The following is a 19,383-nucleotide window of genomic DNA, read 5'->3' as shown; positions in this document are numbered from 1 at the left end:
TCTGTTAATCATTTCAGTTGAATTTAAATCCAAACATATACACGCATGGATTTTTCCATTCTCATTGAAATAAAAATGTGCTCTCAGAAGAGAATGAGGCAATCATTATCAATGTACCAAAACCTAGTGAGCTGTTCCAAAAGCATACTCATTCTGTCTGCTGAGGCCACGTCAACACTAATTAATTTTCGCTTAAAAAAAAACACATTGATTTTGCTTAGCATGCGTGTCTCATCCACACTAGAACAGCAATTTCATCCACCGAAAACAAAGAGTTTTGACAATGCTTTTGAGTACTGTATACTGTATACAATGTTGAGAGGGGGGGGGGGCTGGGCAGCTCAGCGAGTATTGAGGCTGACTACCACCCCTGGAGTCGCAAGTTCGAATCCAGGGTGTGCTGAGTGACTCCAGCCAGGTCTCCTAAGCAACCAAATTGGCCCGGTTGCTAGGGAGGGTAGAGTCACATGGGGTAACCTCCTCGTGATCGCAATTAGTGGTTCTCGCTCTTAATGGGGGGCGTGGTAAGATGTGCGTGGATCGCAGAGATTAGTCTCTACAGTGTCGTGCACAACGAGCCACGTGATAAGATGTGTGGACTGACGGTCTCAGAAGCCGAGGCAACTGAGACTTGTCCTCCACCACCCAGATTGAGGTAACTGGGCCACCACGAGGACCTACTAACTAGTGGGAATTGGGCATTCCAAATTGGGAGAAAAGGGGACATAAAAAAAAAAAAAAATAAAAAAAATAAAAAAATGTTAGGAAGTGGAAAACTGAGGCCACATCAACACTAATCCATCGACACCAAAACTCATTTTTGGGTTTCCTAATGCCTCTATTGTCCATAAGCGATAGTGTTTTTGAAATGCTCTTTTTTTCAGTGGAAGAAAGCTCCATTCTAGCATGGATGTGAGGCATAAATGTTTTCAAACTAATACGTATGACTGTGGACATGGCCCGAGTTTTCAGCCTAAAACGTATCAGTGTGGCCATGGCCTTACTAATACATTTTTGTTTGAAAACGCATTCATTTCACTATTACTCTAATCCACACAAGAACAGCGTTTTCTTCCTGCGAAAACCCACTCTGTTTCTTTGGAAAACAACAATGGTAGGTAAGGGAAAATGGTGTTTTCAACTAAACACATATCGTTGTGGACGTAACCTGAGAAAGGATACCTCATTTTAGCCAAATTTTTAGGCAACATTGCTGTAACGCATAAGGCAACTTAAGAATTTATTGAGACTATTCCAACTATAAAAACATTTCATTCAATACCAAGAAATGTCAATAAAAAAGTTCAATCAAATTAAAATGGACTATTTTACCGAATACTAACGAGTGCCATGTATTATTTTGGTATTTAAAACATTGCATCATTAGCTTATTAACATGCCAATGTCAAACGCTATTGAAATCAATTGCGAGTTGACTCCCACCTGGTCTCATGACAAGACATAATAATAGTATGAGATGGTGGAATCCTATGAGTTGGCTCATACAAATAATATACGACTTTTACTCCCATTGAGAAAAAAAATAAAAAATAAATAAATCAATCAATCAGCGAACAATGTTTTTAGTTTAACTCCTCAGTTAAACCTAACCAAACACTCTAAGCCTTATCCAAACCCAAAACCTAACCATGATTTCAATAGGAAAATAACTTGTGTACCACGGAAGAAAACATTACGGTTAGAAATGAGACGAGGAAAGCGTATTACAGGTTGCTGACATACATCAGTCATTTGTATCGCAAAATATGGAACGAGTAACCAGATTTGTTCACAGACATTTCCTTTCTCAAATAAATTGTTGAATAGGAGGCTAGCTTAAATTTGATGCCTGTTTAGAATAGAGTTGAAATTGAGTTGATTGGTTAAATGTCGGAAATTTTTATATGAGCCGAGATATCTTATGATTTCTCAATCTCATACAAATTACAATGAGTTGTCACGAGACTATGTTGGTTGACTTGCGTCTCTTATGCGCCTCACATGAGGAGCACTATTAGTGTCACGCGAAGTTGCTGTCTGCGTAGTGTGTTCCAAATCAGTCAATTTTAGGTTCCTTTTGAGTAAGGATGCAACTTCCTATGTAGGCAACACACTAGGTTTTGGAACACAGCTATAGTGTTCGTCAACATCACTGGCCACCTCAAGACCATGCATCACTCTTTGGTAACTTAAAGAGCTGTCAACGCCGCAAGACATGTGGTCACTCCCACAGCGGGTCATTGAACAGGTTCATTCAACTTCATTTTAGATTCATTAGCGTGGCAAATCTCCAGACAAACAGCTTTACAATCTGGCTGTTAAAATGACAGTCACACATAATCATCAACAAACAGTGTAGATTATTCATCATAAAGTTGCTTGATAAACCGCAAAAACACATTATCCTAGCTGCCTCTCGCATTCGATTGTTCCATATCAAACAAATGTTTGACTAAGAGCCAAGCTCTTTTATTTACTTGATCTGGGTCACCCCTATCAGCCCTGGATCCCATGGGAGAGTTTCACATCAGTCACGCTAGCTGCTTTGTTTACGCCAAACTCACCGAGGTGGCCCACCAGCAGAGGAACCTGCTAAAAATGCAAATTAAATTGAGGCAGACGTGTTACAGTTGTGCCACGACCACGTTACAGCGTTTGACAAGGTTCATTCAAAAAGACCGACCCAGAGGGTCTGACCTCGGGGAGATGCGAGAAAGAGATTTATGGACATCATTTACCTTCTTCAGAAGACCACAGCTGTGACGGTGCTTCTGCAAAGCAATTATCCCAATAATTAAAGCCTCAGTCCAGACTGCTGAAGCAACCATTCGCAGGCCAATAAACTTGGCATGCCGGGGAGGAGGAAGTGACTACAAGCCGAGTTTGCAACTTGTCTTGATGTTTGATTCATGCTAGCATAATTAGTATCTTCTCTCTGTTGTGTATGCCACATGCGTGGAGTACTGATGACATGGGTGCTTGTACTGGGTCTACGTTTTTACAAGAAGTCAGAGATTAGCACTATGGGTTCCAAAAAATGGATTTCAACTAGGTTGCAGATTGCATTTTCTGAGAAATTTGTGCCTGGTGCTTGCCTGTGCAAAAGTTGCCACCACGATTACACAATCAGTATGATTATTTAACTCATATAAAGATCAATGGCGGCCTCATGACCTCTCATTTTTTTTTTACATTTAATACATTACCATACAATTCTTATTTAACCGTGACAAACACCAAATTACATATTAGAAAGATGCAGTGGCATAGCCAAGGATGGGCCAGAGTAGGTCTGGGCCCACCCAAATTAGACCCAGGCCCACACAGAATATTAGAGATTATTCTTTGACTTCAAATATATATTTATAAAATAGTTTAAAAAATTCATAAACTCTGATTTCTGAAAATGTGAAAGAACTGCTTGCAAATGCCGCTTTTCTGTTAAGGAAAATATGGTAAAAACGAAAAAACACAATCGAAAACATACGCAAGCAAGAAATTAACCTGCCACCCACAATTTCACAATTTTAAGAGGCAATGATGAATGATTAAACAAAAATGAACAGTGCACATCCAACTGCATTGAGGCTAATAAAATGAAGATATTTAAGGTTAATGCTCTATCAAGTTTTCAATCAACAAAACCAACCTCCCTACCCTAAACCTAACTATAGTCTCAGAAAAAGCAAATGTACATGAGATGAAAAACATAGGGGCCCGAGTAGCTCAGTGGTAAAAGACGCTGGCTACCACCCCTGGAGTTCGCTAGTTCGAATCCCAGGGCGTGCTGAGTGACTCCAACCAGGTCTCCTAAGCAACCAAATTGTCCCGGTTGCTAGGGAGGGTAGAGGCACATGGGGTAACCTCCTCGTGGTCACTATAATGTGGTTCGTTCTCGGTGGGGTGCGTGGTGAGTTGAGCGTGGATGCCGCGGTGGATGGTGTGAAGCCTCCACATGCGCTATATCTCCGTGGTAACGTGCAAGCCACGTGATAAGATGCGCGGGTTGACGGTCTCAGACGCGGAGGCAACTAGGATTCATCCTCCGCCACCCGGATTGAGGCGAATCACTACGTGCCCACGAGGACTTAAAAGCGCATTGGGTCCAAATTGGGTGAAAAAGGGGAAAAATCCACACACACACACACACACACACACACACAAAAACTAATTGCTGAAGCAACCAGGCTATTTTGTCATGTTTCTGTGACACTTTTGGTTCACGTGTTGAGATGCATGCTCTTCAGGACTCGTAACTTTGCACTGCAAGTGAAATTTGATTGCATATGAACAAGCTTACAAATGTAGTTGGTTATGTAATGCAAACATTAAAATGCATAGCCTGACAAGTCATGCGCTATAGTAAAAGTAAAACATAGCGTTGTGTGAGGAACAGGGCGAAAAGTACGTGTTTATGAACTGATGATCTGCCGTTCATGCAAAAGGGAATAACTGTTGTAGCACCTCTAGTGTTCATTTCATCATCAAACTGCAGTGATACATACAACAAACCATGCAAACATCATTTTGTGAAAATGCAGGTACTGCAACACGCATCTATGAGAGCAGGTAGATTTCCATTGTGAAAAAAAAAAAATCTTGGCTAATCAATTGCATGCCACAGATACTATCGAAGGATCTTAACATGTATTGAACACAGAACATTCCTTTAAACCTCAATCATCTTACAAAAACCATTTGTCTCAGCTTTTGCAGCTGTTTCATCAATATCTTGAAAATTTGACAAAGGATGTGCCGCAGGGTTGCCAGGTAAAATGTTTAAACAAGAAAGCTGCACAAACACTAAGAGAGCTTGTGTTTCATCAAACACAATTCAGGAAACATCTCACTTTCACTACAGCCCGAGAGAGGGCACTAGTAAGATTGTCCAACAGAATATATGCTTTTAGTTCTTTATTGTGAGAACCAGAGATTCCAATTATACGATCAAATTTTATTCAACAAATGAACAAACACCATCACTGGATTTCAGTTGTGACAAAGCCAAAGTTTTGCTGTTGTTATTTCCTCTTTCACACATCTAGGTCACTATTTCAAACAGCACAGCAAACTACAAAGACAAATCTAGTCGACAAAAATGTTAAGCCTGCTTTTAAATTAGTTCAATCCTCACTAAATGTCTACGTTTACTAATGCACCATTAAAGGGATTTTTTTTCCCCAAAAAGGAAAATTATGTCATCCTCAAGTCATTTCAAACACGTATGACTTTTTGTCTTCCATAAAACACAAAAGGAGACATTTTGAAGGATGATTTCAATACAACAAAAGCACATAGTGACCAACAAGCTTGAATATGCGGAAATGAGTTCTGAGAGCTACGATGGAGGGGAAGATTTTCAGCAAATAAAGACTTAAATTTGAGTTAAATTTGTTGTATGGCTTCAGAAGACTTTGTAAATATAGCGCACAAGCCTATGGACTACTTTTATGGTGCTTTTTTGTCCTTTTTGGAGCTTGACAGCCCTTGATCACTGTATGCTTTCGTTGAAAACTTTAAACATACAGTTTAAAATGATGGGAAGATAACAGAATTCCTATTTGTGGGTGAACTATCCTTTTACTAAAGTATAAAATCCTGAGAAAAATAAGAACATAAGAATATGAATACATAACATTTGCATATTCATTTCAATACGGATGTTATGGTCAACAGTCATACGCTTGTAATTAATGACAGCTATGATATGAACAGGTAAATCGAAACATAGTAACTGAACAATATATCAATGCACCAAAAGTACACTCAAAAAATAATTTTAAGATTTATGCATTTAAATATCATTTAAAAAAATACATAAAAAATACATCAAATTAACTAAATAAAATGTACAAAAAAAAAAAAAAAGTAAATTAATTTAATTCCGTTGAAAATTACACAATTCAATTTGATGGAATTTTTTTTAATGAAACTGAAATGCGTAAATCTTAAAAATATGCTAAAATATTTTTTGAGTGTATAATGCATCAATACAACAATGTATTCATTAATATACTAATGTATCAACTTTCAATCAAAGCTTAAAATTTATCAGCAAAATTTTACAATGAGGTTGTATTCATTAATATTTGTAAACAGCATTAGTTAACAAGAACTGACAATAAACAATACTTTTATAGCACTTAATCTTGGTTAATGTTTATTTCTACATACTAATACATTTGTAACATTAAAAGTTAAATGCATTAACATTAGCTAATGCATTATGAACTAACATTAACAATAAACAAAAATATATGTTAATAAATTCTGTAAAAAAAAAAAAAAAAAAAAAAGGATTGTTCATTGTTTGTTCATGATACTGCATTTACTAATGTTAAAAAAACTATTACTGTAGTGTTACCAATGTATCAACTGAAATGAGCTCAGATTTATTACTTCATCTTATCTACTTCAGTGTGTTACTCATAATGATAATGGCAGGACAGGGGATAAAAGTACCCTATTGATGCTCCTCACCCTGAGATTCACTTCAGGTTCATAGTAATAATAAAGCAGGACTCCTTTCTCACCTCCTTCTTGTCCTGAAGGCATTCCAGCACGGACAGGTTATTAGTCCAGGTGTGCTTGGGACAGAGCCGGGTCACGTCGTCCCGGCAGGCCTGTTCTTCTGCCAGCTTCCAGCCGGTGGATCTCCTGGACTGTGAGCCGGAGGACCCGGCAGCAACGGCGGCGTTATTCCCGGGAATCGGTGCCGCGGCTCTCAGCTGCTGGTGCATGGCGACGGCCGGAGGATGCACATTCCCGAAACCTTGAGGAGGTTTAAGAGCGAATACGGAGAGAAGACAGAGCGACATGAGGAGCAGCAGCTGAACACGTCTACACGACGCCATCTTCGGCCACAACAGCTGAATAGTGCTCTGCTCTACCCACTGCTGAAGACACAGTGCTGACCGGCTGGAGAACACAATCCTAGTATGAAGAAGGCATGGCTCATGAATATTAATAACGCGATGTGACGTTAGCACAGTAGGCTTATTTGATTGGCTTAAAGTATGACATTGATAAATATGCGCTCAACGGCTGTTCAATGTATGAATCCTACTATGAGGAAGGCATGGCTCATGAATATTAATTAGATAAGTAATTGGGCACGCAGGAAGGTTACCAAGCAACGTCTGCAGGACTAAATTAATATTCATTAGTAAGCCCTCGCCATAATAGAATCAATAGTTTCGCGGTAGACTGTACTCACTTCGGAGTAGACTCTTAAATCCAGAGATTTAAATTTTCTACTGGAATCATGTGTAACATGATATTCTATTCTACGTTGTGTATCAGATTTCTTCTCTATTATTTTGTATTATTTTATTATACATTTTTTTAAATGTTTTTTTTAATGATTTTTATATTATAATTATAATAATAATAATAATAATCAAAATAATAAATAAACTAATTATAATGCATTAACAACCTTAGACCTAAAATATTATATATATATATATATATATATATATATATATATATATATATATGCCTAAAATATTATATATAATGTATACTATATTAATAAATAAAATTAGTTTATTTATTATTATTATTATTATATAATTATAATATAAAAATAATTTAAAAAACTTTATTTTATATATATATATATATATAAATAAAACACAACCTTAAATTTCAAATATTATATCATATTTTATCTGAAATAGATATATATTTTTTGTTTGTTTTTTTAGGGTGAAAATACAAGTTTGTATGTTCCCTATTTTAATATCAGCGGCCCACAGTAAATTTTTCACAGTTGCATACCAGTTCATGTTGGAAAATACTATTATTAGGCTGTAAAAACTTTATCATCAATTTTATCAACAGGAATGCCTCTTTATCTGGGCTCCTTCACATGTTATGTATGCATTTAAACTTTAATAAAGTAATATATCACTGATACTGTAATATACTGTATTTATTGTGCATATCTATTGTAGCTGATGTGCTTTTGTCTGTTAAATGTATCCTGTATGTACATTTTAAAATATTTGCATTGTGGTTTCTTAAGAAAATTCATGTGGTGTCTTCCCCTCCCAGTGCAGGAGGAATGTCAATAATCCGGCTTTGAGTTTGCATACCAAACATTCATGTAAATGTTTTCAAGGGGTTTAATTGCTACAAATGGCTTCAACATCATGTCAGTGTCAGAAACATTCAAATTGAATGATGAACTAGATTTTGGAAAATTATTTGAAAGCTTTGCACTCCCGGGAATGTTCAGTATTGCTGTGGAAGCTTTTTTAAATCGCAATAGGACGCTGAATTGTATGTATGTATACATATATATATATATATATAATAAAAGATGGGACCACAGAGTTCAAACTGCTTTAACTGTCGGCCACACACGGCACTGACTAGTAGAAACTACATAGGTAATCAAGGCAAACCAGTCTTTTACTTTCTTAGTAGGTTTATTTGTTATTCCTAGCTTAAAAAACAATATGAATTATACCCATTGATTTATGAGGTAGTAAAGGCAGTTTACATGTTTGATTTACACTTTTATGAAGACATTCGATAGAGAATTTAAAAGATATTTCCTGCAGCATTACTACAACTAATCAAGTGGCATATCAAGTATTGATCCTGGTATTGTCAAATGTATTTATATTCTTATGGCACACTTTCTGTACATGCTGGTACATCCTTCAAAGCATAAGACATTTCTCCTCTGCAGGACAAAACACAACTTTTTAAATATTCTTTTCAAATGAAAAATGATCTGAAGAAAAAAAAAAAAATGTTTTAGAAACATAAAAATCAGCCACTAACATTCTTTTCCCTTTTATGTTTCACAGATGAAATTTCCTGGCACATTGTAGAGCAAATATTTAATCTACTCAATTCAACAGTATAAAAGTGCAAAAAACAGCACTGTTTACTCATTAACAAGGTTGGTTTGACCTATTATAAGGTTGATGTTTGCGGTTCCTACTTAAACGTTATTCTACACTTGAACGAACAGTCAGTTGCTGTTAGTCCATCCCATTTGATGCAGGGATAATCTGTTTTCCTCAACGTCTTTACACCGAGGAATTGCTACAGTACAAAGAGCTTTGAGACATATCCTAATGAGATCAGGCTTTGCTTCCTTAAAGGAATGGTTCACCCAAAAGTGAGAATTTTGTCATTATTTACTCACCTCAATGTCATCCCAAATCCACTTCTTCATGCAGTTTTGTGTGAGGAACAGACCAAAATTTGAGTCGTTATTCAGTGAAAATCCACCGAAGCTCTCAAATCTCATGATTTGTTTTAAGATAATGTTTTAATTTTCTTTCTGTTCCTCACACCAAGCTATTGAATGGCTTCAGAAGACTTGGAATATAGCACACAAATCACATAGACTTCTTTTAAGGTGCTTCTATGGTGTTTTTAGGTCCTTTTTAGGACTTGACAGCCGTGGTTATAATTGTCTTTATATAGAAAATAGCTGGGAGAAGAATTTTCAAAATTAACAGCATATGGGTTTGGAAATGATATGAGGGTAATAATGCAATTACAAAAGACAAAATGTGCATTTTTGGGTGTATTATTCCTTTAAAGGAATGTTCCAGGTTTAATAACCAACAGCATTTGTGGCATACCAGAAAAAAAGTTGATTACCACAAAAAATAATTTCAACTCGTCCATTTTTATTTAAAAAAGCAAAAATCACAGTTGCAGTGAGGCACTTACAATGGAAGTGAATGGGGCCACTCCATAAATGTTAAAATACACAATTTTTGACACGTATAGCCAGAACACACAAACATTATACGTGTTAACATGATTTTAGTGTGATAATATCACTTACTAACCTTTTCTATGTAAAGTTATATGCAATATTACTTTGTTGTAATTAGAATGTAACACTAGTAAACTCTGCAATCGATTTTATCACATGAAAACCATGTAGTGCAAAGATTTTATCACACTAACATCATTGCATTTTAACTTTAAAGACGGGCCCCATTCACTTCCATTGTAAATGCCTCATCCTATCGGCCTTTTTTTAAAATAAACGAGGGACAAGTCAAAATATTTTTTTGTGGTAATCGACATTATGCTACAAGTGCTGTCGACTGAGCTTAACTTGTATTGAACCTAGAACATTCCTTTTTGTAAATTTCAAAAGGTGCTTTGCAAGAGGCAGTGGCACCCACAGCCGGTTGGACAGACCTCTTGAGAGCGGAACCAGTCCATCATGTGACTGGTGTGCCCGCCGTGGCCACAGCTCAAGCAGAAGTTAGATGAGCCGCGGACGACCACATGACAGATGGCGCACTGAAAGGTGAAGCGTTTGCAGACGGCACACTGGGTGCCTCGTGCCTGACTGCGACAGTGACAGCAATAAACGCCAAACTCTGCAAAAGAGAGTAAAGAAATGACAGAGTGAGAAAGCCAGTGCAGACTCATAGATATGACAGAAGACAATTCAATAGTGTTAAACGTTTTTAACATTGACCACTGGATCTTGTAAATGTAAATATCCGAAATTCAAATCTATATACAGGCATTGCATTGAAGAGCAATATGGGTCAATTATTCTTCATAATAGTGTATTTTGGACTCTCAAAAATGGAGACGTTAACATTATTGTTGTTATGTGAATAAATAAAGCTTATTTTAATCTAGTTTCTACATTGTGTAATTCAGATGTTTGTTTTGTTGGACAAAAAAAAAAAAAAAAGCTTCATACCATGTGACCAATATTTGTTTTTTGACCACTGAATATGGGTAGACTTCCTGTGATTAAAATTTTTTCATCTATTAAACTAAGAAAAGCAAAATATGTACAAACAGAATCAACACCCCCCCTATCCACTCACCCCAACCCCCAACCCTAGCCTGACCCCCAACAACACCCCAGTGGTCACATAATTATAGACACAAAAAAAAAAAAAAAAAAAATATATATATATATATATATATAATCACACACATCCACTACACCTATCTCTCCACTGTCCCTCCCCAAAAGCCCTCCAAAAAAGCCAGATATTTGCCCCATTTACCCACAAACAAGTCTAAATTCCCCAGTCTTCTGGATGACCCCTCTTCAATAGCTTCCACCCTGCCCATCTCCGAACACCACTCCTGAAATGGGGCACTCCAGCCAACTTCCAACCCTTTAAAATTATCTGTCTGCCGATCATAACGCTAGTTAGGACCCAGTTTTTTATGTGCTTATTCTCCATATTAATGACCGCCCCATCACCTAAGATACAGAGTCTGGGGCAAAATGAAACCAGAGTGCCCAATACATCACACACAAAACTCTGAATCTTCAACTAAAATTCTTGGATCTTAACACACCACCAAAAGACATGGGTTGTGTCTCCATCCTCTGATTGGCATCGCCAGCAGGTGGGTGTGTCTTTAAGACCAACCCTATATAATCTAGAGGGGGTCCAATAAAATCGATGTAAAATCTTAAATTGCATAAGGCGCACCCTTGCATCTCTAGATGTAGACTTGATGTTATTTAGAATCCTAGCCCACACTCCCTCCTCCAATACCAAGTTTAGATCTTTCTCCCATAATCTCTTCAGAGAAGTTGAAGCTCCATCCCCCAGACTCTGAATTAACAGGGAGTAATACACTGATGCCTCATGACCTTTTCCAAAATAGTGATGGGAAGATCGGATTATTTTACTGACTTGGATCTTTGAGTCTCGTTCAGCAAAATGAACAAATCTTTATTCAAGTCACTTCGTTCATTTGAGCAGAATTAAATTAAAATGTTACATTTTCAATAGCCAAATCCCCCCAACACGTCTACTTACATAAACTTTGATTATAGTCCCAATAAGGAAAAATTGATAATGCAGCCAAGGACAAATTATGAGAAACAGAAATGATTAGTTCACCTCTGGAATCTGAGAGGTGAAATAATCATTTCTATTTCCTGTGTGAGCAATGCATAGCTTATACGGCTGTCATGTGACAAAAGAACGAACGACTCGGACCAAAAGAGTTGAAAGGTGAACTAATCATTTCCGTTTCCTGTACAGCGCCTATGCGGTTTTCACGTAACAAACAAATGGAGGTTGCGCAATGCACATGCGCGGCCAACACAAAATGAACGAATCACTCTCTGAGACTACTAGTTCTTCTGAGTCAAATAAAAGATTCGTTCAAAATGAACGAATCCTTCATGAACGACCCATCACTATTCCAAAAGCAGTAATCACCACTCCCAGAGTATCTGCCGCTTTAGGGGGGTGTATGCTACTCCCAAAAACAGTACAGAGCAGGTGGCGCAGCTGTAAATACTTAAGAAAATGGGTAGAATTTGACAATTTAGCCATATCGAGAGCCCCATATCTCTTGGATTTAATCACATAGGGCCTTAAAAATAAAGATACATAAAGGAAAGTTTGTTCTGAACCAGAATACAACAGGATATTAAGATATCTTTAATAATTCTGCAGTTATAGACACTCAAACTTTGGAAAAACAACAACAACAAAAAAGTGTTTTTTCCAACATTTGGACTTGCACCATTGGCTTATAATGAAATAAGCGGTGCTGAAGTCAGCTGATTTTAGTATTAGACCTACCTATCTCTGTGGAAAAATCAAATAATGATGCTGCCAAAGTTATTTTTAGACCTGTAGTTTTGTTTCCAAATTCATGGGCAAAAATTTAAATTTGCTTACCCTACCCACCTCTAAAAAATAATGAATTACTCTGTAAATATTGATCCCCTTTTCTCCCAATTTGGAATGCCCAATTCCCACTACTTAGTAGGTCCTCGTGGTGGCGCAGTTACGGAGGACGAATAGCAGAGGACAAGTCCCAGCTGCCTCATTGTGCATGACACCGCGGAGACTCACAGCATGTGGAGGCTCATGCTACTCTCCGCGATCCACGCACAACTTACCACATGCCCCATTGAGAGCGAGAACCACTAATCGCAACCACAAGGAGGTTTCCCCATGTGACTCTACCCTCCCTAGCAACCGGACCAATTTGGTTGCTTAGGAGACCTGGCTGGAGTCACTCAGCACACCCTGGATTCGAACTTGCGACTCCAGGGGTGGTAATCAGCGTCAATACTCGCTGAGCTGCCCAGGCCCCTCGATCCATTGCATTTAATATTTAGGTTATCATCATCATTTGTGTGAATGTGTCTTCAGAAAATGTATTAAAATAAACAATGTCAGCTGGGGAAGTTTCTGAAATTTGGTTGATTTGACATGGAATAATCTCAATACATGCAAGGATACCAGAAAGGAACAGTTTACGTAAAGGCTGACATGAATTACATTAGTAACCAGAAGTTCATCCACCTAGAACAGTAGTCCACCAGCTAAAAGAAAGATTTAGACAACCTCACAGATCAATTAAAACACAATTTTAAAAGGAAAAATTACTTTAAGACCTAAAACTTAATACAACTAGCACATTTCTGCTTTTGAGCACTCCGGAGTGTCCTATAGACTCCCATTGTTTTTGCATTACTGTAAACACGATTTTTATCTAAATTGCTTTCTGTGGTAACCAACATAATTTCTATAACTTACCTATGCCTTTGTGTGGCTCTGGTGGGCAAGAAACAAATTTAAGCACCTCTGCCCTCTTCTCCCTTAAACCCCAACGGTGCAGAATCTCACCGTAACATTTCTTAAAGTCATCGAACTGGAAAGAATTGGAGGGGTCCAGTAACCTGTGAATGAGAAGTAACTCATTAAAGTCCACTTTAACCGATCAAAGGCGATCAGAAATGCAACGTTAACCTGTTGATCAGGATGTTCACCTTTTGTTCATGTCGTGTTGCTCTTTTTCTCGCTCTCGTGGGTCAGTGTAAATTTGGTTTGCATAGCGATAGTCATCAGGCAACGATTCACTCCAGGGAGGGGCGTGTTCTGATTCACGACCACCTGAAAGAATGTAAAATTGTAAATGCACAACAGATGTTCTTTTTTTGGTCATTTTTAATGTCGAAAAGCATTTCATTTTTTTCACATTAATTTGAAATTTGTCAGAAAACCCTGTTCGCAGTTCAGTTTGGTGTCACTAGCAGTGCAGAGATCAAACAACGCAGCGTTGACTTCTGCGTGATTCTCACAAAACCTGTCAAGAAAATGTCCTGGTTCTATTTGATGTAAAAATCTAAAGAATAAACAAATAAGAAATACAATTTTGCATATAGAAAACAAAGCCTGTTTTTAGGGAAATTCAGATTTCTTACATGTTTTACATATTACTTTCATAACAGTTATGCTTATTTTACCCCATCAATTCAATGTGAGAAAAAAAAAAGATATCTATATTGTATTTATACATCATAGTAGTACTTTCTTGGTACTGCCTTTCATTTTTGCTGATTTTAATTAAAAAAAAAATAATTGTACAACAGCATTTTGATACTGTAATACAGTAAACGCATTACAGTGTTACGGTATTGAAAATCATCATTAAAAAAACATTGAGAATAGTAAAAGTTACAGTCATTAGAATTGGGAGGTAAAATGAGCGTATGTCCTCAAAATAATGTCACAATCACAAAAAAATATCTTAACGATCCAAAATGAAGGCTTCATGCTTTTCATGCAAAATATTCTCTAATTTTTTTTATTTCTGATTAAGGGTCAAATATGACCAGGACAGTTTCTTGAAAGGTTTGGTGAGCATCGCCCTTATACCAATAAACCTGCAAATCTCTCACCCATGTTCCAAGGAATCGTTGCAGAATCTGAGGTACTTGAACATGATCCAGATGTGACAGAACTGGAGGTGAAGCTTGGCTAAACGAGTGAAAATATGATGCATAAAACTCGTTAATATACAAGTGACCCCACTTTTAAATCAAGTTGTAAATATTTAAAAATGTACACTGAAAATGTGTTTTTCTTTGTCTTTTACACCTATGAAATTCTTCCACGGCTGATGATTATTAATATGTGTACAGACGTACGTAGCGAGAGTGGGGGATGGCTGGTCGTGGTTGTTGATGTCCATATAGAGTTAAGTATTCCTGAGGACTGCTGTGACCTCTGAACACGCTACACAACATGGCCAGACTCTGAACATCACTCATCTGACTGTAGTGCTCCAGTCTGCGGAGGAGGGCAACAGGACAAACAGAGTGACAGACATATAAAGTCATATGCAGTACTATGCAACGTACATATGCTAGTGTCGGCGCTTTACAAACAGCAACTCACAATGTCTCCAGCAATTGTCGCCCAAAAGGATGTTTAGCCCATGGAGTTCCAGCATCAGGGTCAGGGTCAGGATTGAGGTCAAGACTAGTGGCTGCTGAAGCAAGTGCCCAGACCTTAAAGGGGACATTTCATGAAAATCCAAGGGGTCAAAGCTCATAAGCATGGTCTAGTTTGCACATGCAAAAAGCATGTTTTGTCACTGACGGTCATTCAAAAGCTGCCATGCATTCTGACTAAATAAAAAATTGTTCACAAAAGTCATTAACAACATGAATATGTTGCTATTATTCAAATGTTTTCAAGTTACAAACAAATTAGGGTAATGTTTGGAAGGACAATGTTGGGAAAGTGTTTATTAGTCACTTCTGCTGTGTTTGGTTAGGTTGGGTTTAATTGTATTAGGTTATTCCACCAATAAATTCAACCAAATTTCAGTTGCATATTGTTAATAATGGGGTATTTTTGGGACAAGAATGTGTCATTATTGTTTTTATGTGAAGAAATAAAGGTACATTTCTAGTTTCAACATTATTTATACTTCAGACCTCACATTCGGTTTTCAATCGATAAAAATGAGTTTAAATGTAACAATTTACACATGGAGCCACATTCAGAGCACCCAAATCTCTGGGATTTCACCATAAAGTGCCTAAACTCTGAAGACACAAAAAGTTAAGTTTGCTTTGAACCAGAATCTAAAAGGATATTAATATATCTTTAATACTTCTTGAGTTACAGGCACTCCAACTTAAAAAATAAAATAAAATAAAAAAAAAAACACAAAAAAGTGTTTTTTCCCATTTTTGGACTCACACCATTGGCATATAATGCAACAAGCATTAGTAATAAACCTACATATCTCCGTGTAAACATAATATAATGGTGCTGCCACCTTTCGAAGGTTATTTTTTAGACCTGTAGTTTTGCTTCAAAATCATTGGCGAAAATTTACATTTTTGCATTTTTGACCCCCCTCTTCAAAATAATGGATAACTCTGTAAATAATGATTCATGGTATTTACTATTTTGGCTTTAATCATCATTTATGTAAATTTTCCACCAGTAAAAGTAAATAAATAAAGAATTTGAGCCACTGGTTGAGTTGGCACATAATGACCCTATTTTAACTTTTCAAGTTATGTAAACCACAACTTTAAAACTCCCTGATATTTTCAGGTTTTCTACCAACCCAAAATACAAAAGAGTCAATAATCACCTTTGCTAAATCTCTGCGGCCGACTGCTAAGGCTGCAGCTCCATTCTTCTGACACGTGTCCAGTATGTCATTAACATTTAGTCTACGGAGAAAAAAACGAAAAAGACACGTGTGAACAGAAAATAAGATCAAGATGACATTTGAGTGAAGGAACGACACAGTATTGACAACCAGTGCTATTGACAGATGATTCTAATGAGGAAGATGTAATCTTACAGGAGGCACCTGGAATACTTTGCTATCAAAGAAAACAGAACATACACGTATGTCTCCCCGAGGGCTTTGTGCACAGGAAGCAGACACGAGATCTCCTGGATGATGACTTTGCCAGCCAGTTTAATGGGTCTGTTGCTGTAGTCTGTTCCCTCTCGCTTGCCTTTCCAGCGGCGTGATTTCTGAACCCCACAAGATTATAAACAACAGGATCAATCACCAGTTGATCAAAAACTGCATTCATCCTACTTTAGAGTTGAAAAAAAAAATAATAACTTGTCGTGAACATACAGGTTGGGATGTACAAAAACCCCTTTGAAATATCATCATTACACAGTGTATATCATTCTACAATGGGATCCAAATGTCTGAGACCATTAGTGAAAATGGTTCTAGTTTGCGTTCTTTTCTAATTTAGTAATTACATTTTTTTTTTTTTAAATGGTGCAATCTGATTATTCCTTTGAACATGTAATTTGTTAACTAAACATTTTTTGTATGTTTAATTGTGCAGCAGCAGCAGCTTAAAGAGATCTATTTCCCAAAGACCAAATCCACCAACTTGTCATATCCATTATAGCACCTTAAATGTATTTCAAGAGTTTTCATGACTATAATTATATTGTCACCATAACAATTTGAGTGAAAAGTTGAATTAATTGACATGAATTTCTTAGTATTTGTATGTCCTCATTATGATTTAATGATAACATGAAATTGAGCTGACATGAACTTCACAAGTTTGATCAAAACCTGATGATCCATGTTATCCAGCATGATTTGAGAATGCTCCAAAGAGCCTTTTGTGCTGCAATGAAAGCGAAGAAATCAGACCTATTGTGCAAATGAGTTAACATGGTTCAATTTGCTTACATTTGATTAGTGACCTAGAAATGCAGAATTTTGAAGGGATAGTTCACCCAAAAATGAAAACCCTTTCATCATTTACTCACCCTCATGCCATCCCAGATGTGTATGACTGTCTTTCTTCAGCAGAACACAAACAAAGATTTTTAGAAGAATATCTCAGCACTGCAGGTCCATACAATGCAAGTGAATGGCGATCAGAATTTTGTAGCTCCAAAAATCACATAAAGGAAACAGAAGTAATCCATACGACTCCAGAGTTTAAATCCATGTCTTCAGAAGTGATTTAATGGGTGTGGGTGAGAAACAGATCAATATTTAAGTCCTTTTTTTACTCTAAATCTCCACTTTAACTTTCACTTTCAGATGTGTAAGTGAAACTAAACAGGCACCACATGTGACTTTCAGATGTAAAAGTTAAAGTATAAATCTGAGATTTAAGTAAAAAGGACTTACATTTTGGTCTGTTTCTCACCCACACCTTTAAATTGATTTGGAAGATATAGATTAAACCACTGGAGTCTTCTACGTTTCCTTTACGTGATTTTTGGTCACCATTCACTTGCATTGTAAGGACCTACAGAGCTGAAATATTCTTCTAAAAACCTTCATTTGTGTTCTGCTGAAGAAAGAAAGGCATCCATATCTGGGATGGCATGAGGGTGAGTAAATAATGAGACTTTTTTCATTTAAATTTGGTTTAAATGAAGAAAATCCCAGATTTTTAATGTGGTCTCAAGACTTTTGGACCCAACTGAATATATTAGATTATAATATGTAAATATTATTATTATAATTAATAGACTTAATTATGGGTTCAAAAATGTATATAGACATATATATTTAAAATATTTCATATTGCTCTAGTTGTTAAATGTGGTTAAATAATCATAATTATATTATTAAATAATGCATATATAGTGCAGAATTGTACATCTTTATTCTACATTTTCAAATAATGTTCACATTGCTCTACTTTTTAAATGTGCTTAAATTTGTATAATTATATTTTTTAATGATGCATAATAAATTGTGAAGAATATCAAAACTTTATTATACATTTGATGGATTTCCAGGTTAAAATGAAGAAAATCTTAGACTTTCAATGTGGTCTCAGACTTTTGGACACAACTTCATATTACATACTTGTAAAGATTATTTATAATTAATATTAATTAATATCATTAATTATAGGTTGAACAATTAATATACATTAAAAAAAAATCATATTGTTCTACTTTGTTAAATGCGCTAAAGGAAAAGAGCTTGAATTCTAACAATTATTTTTTTATTTGTTGAAATGTTGATGGAGGCAGGCATCATTATAATCTCACAGGACTATGAGATCTGATATCTATTAATACAAACCTCATAAATATGCAGAGGGAAAAAAAGACAATGGTGATTTTGATGATCTGTGAATATCTGCTAAATTAGTCGTAAATTACAAAGCAGAAAATGTTGAGCTGTAATATGTTAAACGTGAGCCGCAAATGTACAGAAGGAAAGCAATAAACAAGGGATTTGTCATTAGAGGAAGTAGAAGAGAGAGAGAGAGTGAGAGAGAATCAGTTGTAGGGAGGTGAGGAGCTCAATACCGGACAGTCATGAATAGTCTGCACAGACCAGCGGCGGGGAGCAGACAGAGGAGGCTTCTGATTGGATAAAACACACCACAGTACCATGAGTGAGGGAGACATGCCACCAAAAACTCAACAGGAGAAAAGACTAAGAGAATACAGTGAAAACAACAGTGAAAATGAACAGAGAAACACTGTGCTTTTAAACACATGCGGAACAAGCAGGTGGCTGGGTGGGTTGTGAAAAGCAAGAATAACAACTCAGAACAAAAGGGAAAAGTGGAAAAACATGCTATTGAACTACGGGAGGAATAGAGCTCTGCTGAGT

At 36.6% G+C, this 19,383-nt stretch overlaps 2 protein-coding genes across 3 annotated transcripts in view; both read right to left on the bottom strand.

Moving 5' to 3' along the window:
* The window catches only part of LOC127416903 (Golgi apparatus protein 1-like), a 63,306-nt gene extending 56,387 nt beyond the window's left edge, over nt 1-6,919 (bottom strand). The window contains exon 1 of the mRNA XM_051656497.1: nt 6,534-6,919. Within this exon, the coding sequence (XP_051512457.1) occupies nt 6,534-6,854 (321 nt within the window). The 5' untranslated portion in view covers nt 6,855-6,919. The remainder of the gene's footprint in view (nt 1-6,533) is intronic.
* Nucleotides 6,920-8,416: 1,497 nt separating this feature from the next.
* The window catches only part of LOC127416904 (GATOR complex protein WDR59-like), a 28,449-nt gene continuing 17,482 nt past the window's right edge, over nt 8,417-19,383 (bottom strand). Inside the window, exons 19-27 of one of the 2 annotated variants that reach the window (XM_051656498.1) lie at nt 19,074-19,130; nt 16,657-16,790; nt 16,396-16,477; nt 15,180-15,292; nt 14,930-15,071; nt 14,681-14,759; nt 13,769-13,892; nt 13,536-13,678; nt 8,417-10,370 (exon numbers count right to left, since the gene is read on the bottom strand). In XM_051656498.1, the coding sequence (XP_051512458.1) occupies nt 10,135-10,370; nt 13,536-13,678; nt 13,769-13,892; nt 14,681-14,759; nt 14,930-15,071; nt 15,180-15,292; nt 16,396-16,477; nt 16,657-16,790; nt 19,074-19,130 (1,110 nt within the window). In that variant the 3' untranslated portion in view covers nt 8,417-10,134. The remainder of the gene's footprint in view (nt 10,371-13,535; nt 13,679-13,768; nt 13,893-14,680; nt 14,760-14,929; nt 15,072-15,179; nt 15,293-16,395; nt 16,478-16,656; nt 16,791-19,073; nt 19,131-19,383) is intronic. The other variant, XM_051656499.1, reaches the window with a different exon arrangement.

The sequence above is a fragment of the Myxocyprinus asiaticus genome, chromosome 26 (assembly GCF_019703515.2).
Source record: "Myxocyprinus asiaticus isolate MX2 ecotype Aquarium Trade chromosome 26, UBuf_Myxa_2, whole genome shotgun sequence".
In the NCBI taxonomy this organism is placed as follows: Eukaryota; Metazoa; Chordata; class Actinopteri; order Cypriniformes; family Catostomidae; genus Myxocyprinus; species Myxocyprinus asiaticus.
Note: the sequence above shows the minus strand (reverse complement) of the source record. Positions and strands in the feature narration are given on the sequence as shown.